The 7,578-nt window shown below is 54.4% G+C and overlaps 1 protein-coding gene across 1 annotated transcript; it reads left to right on the forward strand.

Annotated features, from left to right (window-relative positions):
- The first annotated feature begins 65 nt into the window (after positions 1-65).
- BABAM1 (BRISC and BRCA1 A complex member 1) lies at positions 66-7,543 on the forward strand. The gene is made up of 9 exons (XM_054013406.1): positions 66-112; positions 902-1,229; positions 1,505-1,563; positions 2,091-2,211; positions 2,621-2,699; positions 3,708-3,732; positions 4,418-4,547; positions 5,628-5,714; positions 6,703-7,543. The coding sequence occupies exons 2-9, from the start codon at positions 954-956 to the stop codon at positions 6,901-6,903; spliced, it is 978 nt and encodes a 325-aa protein (XP_053869381.1). The 5' UTR covers positions 66-112; positions 902-953; the 3' UTR covers positions 6,904-7,543.
- Positions 7,544-7,578: the final 35 nt, after the last annotated feature.

Consider the following 7,578-nt stretch of genomic DNA (forward strand, 5'->3'; position numbering starts at 1 on the left):
GGCTCGGGGGCAGCGAGGGAGGCCCAGGAAACTACATCTCCCAGCGGCCCTAGCGCTGGCGGCGCCCAGGCTACTTCCGGGTTGCGGATCGCTGCGGGAGAGGCAGGCCGGGGTGAGCAGCGACCGGCCGGGCTGGGGGGGCCGGGGTGGGTTGGGGGGAGCAATGGGGGGACTGGGATGGGCTGGGGGGGAGCAATTGGGGGGGCCGGGGTGGGTTGGGGGGAGCAATGGGGGGACCGGGGTGGGATGGGGGGAGCGATGAGGGGGTTTGGGGTGGGCGGGGGTAGCAATGGGGGGACTGGGTTGGGGGAGCAATGGGGGGACTGAGATGGGCTGGGGGGGAGCAATTGGGGGGGCCGGGGTGGGTTGGGGGGAGCAATGGGGGGACCGGGGTGGGATGGGGGGAGCGATGAGGGGGTTTGGGGTGGGTGGGAGCAATGGGGGGACTGGGATGGGGGGTGCGATGGGGGGACTGGGGTGGGTTGGGGGGAGCAATGGGGGGACCGGGGTGGGTTGGGGGGGAGCGATGAGGGGGTTTGGGGTGGGGGGGGAGCAATGGGGGGCTGGGTTGGGGGAAGCGATGGGGGGATTGAGATGGGCTGGGGGGGAGCAATGGGGGGGCCGGGGTGGGTTGGGGGGAGTGATGGGCTGGGGGGAGCGATGGGGGGACCGTGATGGGCTGGGGGGAGTGATGGGGGAACAGGCTGACTGACTAGGGTGCTGGGGACCCCTACCCAAGGGCCAGAGCCCGATGCCCTCCCAGCAGCAAGCCATAGTGAGGGGAGGGGAGAAAGTCCCGCCAGGCCCCGTCTAGCCCACTCCGGCCAGTGGAGGGCTGTACACGGGGTTGTCTGTGCAGCATCCCTGCACCGAGCCGCTTATCTCCCTCTGCCTGAACCAGGGAGCCCTGTGCTGCATCCAAGCTGGAGTCGCCTGTGGAGCGCAGCAACCTCATGGACACCTCGGAGCCCGGGAGCGCCGCCGAGGAGGAGGAGGAGAAGGTGACGGAGCAGAGGCCCAGAACCCGCTCCAACCCAGAGGGGGCTGAGGACCGAGCCTTGAGCGCGCAGGCCAGCGTGGGGAACCGCAGCGAGGGGGAAGGAGAGGCGGCTAGTGCCGATGACAGCCCGCAGAGCGCTGCCACGCCCAACGGCAAAGACTGGCAGGTCCCGGCACAGCCCACGGAGTTCCAGGTCAAGACACCCAGGGTGAACTGCCCTGAGAAAGTGGTGAGTGCCAGTGTCACACTCCTGGCCTGCCTTCCGTTGGGTGGATTTCCTGCATTCTCTGCCAAGACCCTTCTGCTGGGAGAGAGTCCGTGCCCAGGTCGCTGAGCCGAATGGACCCGATTTAACCCTGCACCCTTCTTTTGGCCGTGTGTGTGTTTAAACCTTGCCACTCAGCCGGGCCGTGGGGGCTAGTGGTCCATGTAAAGCCGAAGCTCCCGGTGTGATGGGCTCATGAATGACATGAGATGCTAATGCTGCTGTTTTCTTTAATGCAGATCATCTGCTTAGACCTCTCTGAGGAAATGTCTCTGCCCAAACTAGAATCCTTTAACGGGTGAGCAGCTGCTGTCTGTCGGTCAGTGTTTTGTGAATGCCGTCCATGCACTCTAGCAGACAGGGCACCGGCCTGGGAGCCAGGAGATCTGAGTTCTGTTCCCACCTTTGTCACGGACTTCCTGGGCAAATTGCTTCCCTTATCTGTGCCTCAGTTTCCCCATTTGTGAAATGGGGCTAATGATACTGACCCTCCTCTTGTAAAGTACTTGGAGTTCTATGGATGACATGGCCTCATGGGCATGGTGAGGAAAGGCATGGGTGACGGCGGGGTCCAGGTGTCAGGCCAATGTTCAAAGCATCAGACAGTGCAGCCTGGAAAATAGGGAGGGAGTGATGTTAAAGTGAGCCAGAGGGAAGAGGCAGAGAGGTGTTGAGACCCAGTTCGGATCAGCCCTGCGGATCAGGGGGCTGAGACTCCCTCAACGCCCCCTTAAGGATGTGATGCATGGATGCTGGGGGAGGAGGGGGATGGGAAGGTGTTAGACAGTCGCTTGACCTTGGTGTGCTCTCTCGCTTGCTCTGTAGATCCAAAACCAATGCTCTGAACATCTCCCAGAAGATGATTGAGATGTTTGTGAGGACGAAGCACAAAATCGACAAATGCCATGAGTTCGCTCTGGTGGTGGTGAACAATGATGCCACCTGGGTGAGTGAGACCCCCGCAGGCCTGGCACTTTCCTTTCGGGTACCGAGGAGCAGCCAGGCTGCAGCTGTCCAAGCAGCCATCTAGTTGGGTTTTCCAGGAAAAACAGGAGACGAGCCCCAAATTCCTAACTTGTAGAAGAAGTAGAAAAAATTGAAAACAGTGATCTCAACCCCCCCTGGCAGGCCTTTATCCATCACAGAAAATACTCAGGGGCAAGCCTTGGGTATCATCTTTCCAGATCACCTTTAATAGCCTCTCTCACAACAGGACCTAGGGAACCCATTGTGAGACTGGGGATCCCGTTGTGCTAAGCACTGAACAGATATATTTCTCCTCGCACCACCATTCTGGTGTGATTCCAGAGAGAGTCTCTGTTGCTTTCCTTTAACATCCTTGTCTTGTCTCTTAGCTCTCCGGTTTCACCTCTGACCCCAGAGAAGTGTGCAGCTGTCTGTATGACCTGGAAACCGTGGTCTGCAAGTCATTCAGTATCCTTTGATGGGGGTGGGGTCTGTGCTGTAGATGAATGGGCCTGAGATCCTTCTTGCCTTCCGATCCCCCAAAGCCACTAGTCGCCCGTGAACAGAGTGACATTGGCCTTCAAAACAGGGCATGCGAGCCCTGCAGCCACGGAGTCTTTTGGCAATGTGCACGTGCAGATTCTCAGCCCCTTGACTTTCTAGGAAGCTTAGAGCCCAACTCAAGCCTGACGTCAGGAACTTCCCAGATCCTGAGAGAGTGAATCCTATTCTGGGAACAAAGGACTGGGTTGTAACGGATTTATTTCATGAAGTGTGTGTATGATCTGGGGGATCCTTTGATATTTCTGTTATTATTTCTGCTGTTTTGCCAGAAGATGGCAGCAGATCTCCGTGTAAGCCAGTGCTGCTTGTAGGGAACAAGTGCAGAGAGATCACAGACATCCCTCCTGGTGTGGTGACTCAGCTGAGCAGGGGCTGCAGTCAGTGCTCATGCACCCTAGGAAGGATGGTGCAGTGGTTAGGGGCACTGTCCTGGGTCTCTGAAGACCTGGGCTGAGTTCTTTTTTCTGCCATAGACACACTGGCAAATCACTCCTCTCTGTGCCTCGATTCCCCACCTGTCCCATATGACTAGTAGCCCTGCCCTGGGAGGATAAATACATTAAAGGTTATGAGATGCTCACCTACGCTGGTAGCAGGTCACCTAGGATAGATGGAAAACTCAGCATTTTATTTGGGAGTAGTCTGCCTGCCCTACTAAATACGTGTAGATGTTCCAGCCCGTCCCCATCCGCTCTGTCTGTCTCTAGAGTGTGACCGATCAGAAATGTCTGACTGCTTATCACTCACAGTAGCTCCCAGAGGTCCCCGCAGCTCGGGCCCCCTGGTGCTAGGTGCTGCACAAACCAAGTGCCATGCCAAGTGACCCCAACGAGCTCACCAGCTAAAAACACCTAAAGGCATCTGGAAGGGCTGCGTGTGTGTAAGGACAAGTCCTTATCTCTTGGACCCTAGATCTTGAAGGCCTCTTCAATCTCATGTAAGTTTGCTGCTCCGTGGAAGGCAGAGATTACAAATATTGCTTTTATAGTTGCATTGCCCCTTTGGTCTGAGCGGTTTAGCCAATGTCCAGGGCCTTGTTTCCATTAGGATGAGAAATCAGTTATACGAATCAGGTCTCGTTCTTGGTGTATTCTTGCTGATTTAAAAAAAAAAAAAAAGTCCTGTTTTCATGAACACAGTAGAAACAAACAGAAGCAGGCAACTTCTTTGCTGAGAGATCCCCAGGTCTGCCACTCCAGCGAGCTCTGTGCCCAAGAAACTCTCTCTCTGCTTCCTCTCTGGGTCCTGCTCAGAACTCCTCCTGCTGGGCTTCTCCAAAACACACCGGCTGCAAGGGATGTCCTAGCCCTTATATCCACAACCAGGGAAACCCCTCCGACCATGGAGCTTAGCTCTTATCTGCCATGCAGCCCCATTGTCTGCAGCTGTTTTTATTGCATGTTGTTTGCTCTTTCTGTAGAACCTGAAAGCAGATGCTTGGCCCATTGGCTTTAACAGAGTCTGTGGTCATCTCTGGAGCCAAGATTCACCTGCTGGCAGCCATTGGCCCCTTCCAGCATAACCGTAGCTGTGTATGTGCTTATTTAGCAACCCGACCCAGCGGCGTCGTGAGCGCGCGTGCTGGTATTTCTGAACCGCGTTCTTTCTCTTTAATGGCACAGACAGCAGAAGATTGAGCTGCCAGTGACGGAAAACATCCAGACAATCCCGCCTCCCTATGTGGTCAGGACCATCCTGGTGTATAGCCGGCCGGCCTGTCAGCCTCAGTTCTCCATGACAGAGCAGATGAAGGTAGGTGCTTCCTGGTTTTCCTACTCGTTGGCCAGAAAGCAGCGTTCCAGTGCTGCTGGATTACTGTCCGGGGCGGGCGGCTGTCAGAGGTGCTGGGGACCCTCATTGGAATCAAGAACCTTTGTGAATAAGGCCATAAACCCCTGCAGTTCTCAAGATCCAATAGTGCCTGCTGGGGCCTGACCCCAAAGCCGAGTTTTCTCCCGTGCTTGCTATGGGGGGAGATGGCGGGGCTGGATGGCTCAGGCCAGATAACGGAGTAGTTTGCATCCAGCCCAGGTCAGCAGCGATGGCCATACGATGGGCTGTTGGGAACGAGCTTAGTCTCGGCTCGGTTCCCAGCCGACTGGCAATCATGGCACAAAAGCCACAGCTGCAGCCAGCACCAATCGGCCACGGAACTGTTAGAATAAAGGCCAAATACTTGCCTATTATCCCAGCTGTTTTTCCCATATATAAAGGTATAGCAAGACAATCAATCAAAGAGGCCCAACAGCAAGGAGGCCCAGCAGATGTATCCCATTACCCCTACCCCTGGACCCTGGAAAGGCAATCAATCAAGGGGACCCAACAGATGTATCCTATATACCCCTAGAAAGGAATTTAAAAATTCCTTAGGTCAGCAGAAAGTATGCACGTTAAGTCATTTGTTACTGGGTATAAAAAGGCTTGCTCTACGCTTGTAAGGTGTGCTCCTCCCTCTGGCATGAGTCGAGGGGGACACCCGCTCAGCTGACTGATCAATAAAGAACTTGAAGCCGTCTTCTCGACTCCCGTGCCTCCTTGGGGTAATTGGGCAGCTCCAGGGGGAAACGAGCCCATTTGGCTAACAGAACCAAGGCTTTAAGTGGACCAGGGACACCAGTCTTACCTTAGAGATGAAGGGGTCCCATCAGGAGGGTGGGTGAGGCACAGGGCGGGTGCACTGCTCCTTGCTATACCCAAAGATCTCAAGCGCCGCATCGGTCAGGTTGGTACCTTTCCCCCCCAGCCATTTACCCTGGGATTCGGCTTTGCCGTGGAACCTGCTAATCAGACTCTACAGTGAGAAGGAATGTTCTTTTTTCCCCTTCTCTACAGAAAATGCTCCAGTGCCCTTATTTCTTTTTTGACGTGGTTTATATCCACAATGGTGCCGAGGAGAAAGAGGACGAGACGAGCTGGAAGGTGAGAGCCCCATGGGATCCGTAGTGTGACCCACCCTCTCTTGTCTGAATCCTCCCCACTCCATCAGACATCGCTTCAGGCACGGACGAGGCTCTGCCCTCCCCATCTGTCCTGGGCTGTTCCTTGCACGTCCTCTCAGCGGTTAAGATCCATTGATTTTTTTTCCTTCCCCGAGAGCTGGTTGATGGAGACGTTCTTTCAGTCGGCCCCTTTTGCGTGTACCTCCAGCTGCCCAATGGCGATGCCTGTCATGGCAGACACGCTGGCTCCATTCTTAGCATGTAGCCCAGCGATCCCCGGAAAAGGAAAATGGCAAACATTCGAGGTAAAAGCTTAGGACATCAACTGAGGACAGAGCCAGTATTTGGGTGTCTCTCTGAGTGTGTGTCTGGACCCACTCTCTGTTTTAATAATCTCTAGGAATAGGACTGCAGCAGCTGGAACAGTGTCTCAAGTCCAACGCTTATTAACTTCTCAATTGCTGCTGGGGCCCTGGTATTACAATGGTCTAGGCCCGAACACTGTTGCATATTTGTGCTGTAATATCTAGGCCCAACGGGGTTCCATGTGCGGTTTAAACCGTTGGGCTGACTCTGATATTGACCTGTGGGATTGGTATTTCCCTGGTAAATGGTCAGTTCAAATCCAGCCTCGGTTAGTACCGTTCTTACTGAGCAAGTGTTGGCATCACAGTAGGCATCAGCTCGTGATCCGATTGTACATTTCTAGTGCCGTCTGCCTGAGGATCACATCCAGCTGCTAATGAGTTAACGTTAATGAATTAAACCCCATGGCATCCCAGAGGTCAGCCCGCAGTAACGCCCATTTGACTGATAAGGCAACCGAGGCCTGGCACAGAGTGACTTGCTTGGAGTCCCACAGTGGGTCAGTGGCAAACCCACGTCTCCTGACCCCAGCAGTGTGCTTTAGCCAGCCCTCGCCTCGGGCTCAATGCCGGATTGTAACTGGGCTGTTCTGTTCCTTGCAGGAGATGTACGCTTTTTTCAGCAACCTGGACACCAAAGGCACCAATTACAAATATGAAGTGTCTGTGACAGGCCCTGCCGTGGAGCTGCACAACTGCATGGCTAAGCTCCTAGCCCATCCCCTCCAGAGGCCCTTCCAGACCCACGCCTCCTACAGCCTGCTTGAGGAAGAAGAGCCAGCAGAAATCGAAGCCACTGTGTAATAAATGATCCTTCAAGTGCCCAGTTCTACCTACCAGTGTCGCATAATTCAGGAGGCCTCTTCTCGCTGCAAGGTGTCTTTTGCACTGGGTACTGATGAGCCAAAAGTCTTGTAACAGTTTTTTTCGTTTAACTGCCCATAGAATTGCTGCCTCTGTCAGGCAGAGCTCTAGGAAAACTGTTCATCCAATGAACTCTCTTCATAAAGCTGCCTGTATGAATTGCCTTTAATATTGTGTTGTTGCCAGTTAAAAGATGGGATCTTTGCATCACAAGATAAAGCTTGTGACAGTGGCTTTAACTGGCTGGACAACTTTCTGCCTCTCTGCGTGTCCAAGGGTTTCACTGGCCAGACCAGACGTGTTGTGTTTTAAATAGTTGCAAGGAACACAAATGGGATTTTCCGTGTTACAGGCGGGTGTTTGCTGGGTTGGCCAGCTCCCCCCTATGTTAATTTCCACACCCTGGAGCAGCCTGGGCTTTTGATGGGCCGCCCCCGCCAGGACTAAGGGCCATGCTGGATGTTTTACGGGCCATCCTAAGGGGTCGGCCGGTCTCGGGAAATGATGGTTTAAACAAAAAGCTTTGCAAAAATCTGCCTTGGAGCCAAATCAGGTGAATAAAAGGAAACTTTCAGCGCCAGGGTCTCTGGCTCGTTGTCTTGTTTTAAGCCCAGG

Source organism: Malaclemys terrapin, chromosome 24, assembly GCF_027887155.1.
Source record: "Malaclemys terrapin pileata isolate rMalTer1 chromosome 24, rMalTer1.hap1, whole genome shotgun sequence".
In the NCBI taxonomy this organism is placed as follows: domain Eukaryota; kingdom Metazoa; phylum Chordata; order Testudines; family Emydidae; genus Malaclemys; species Malaclemys terrapin.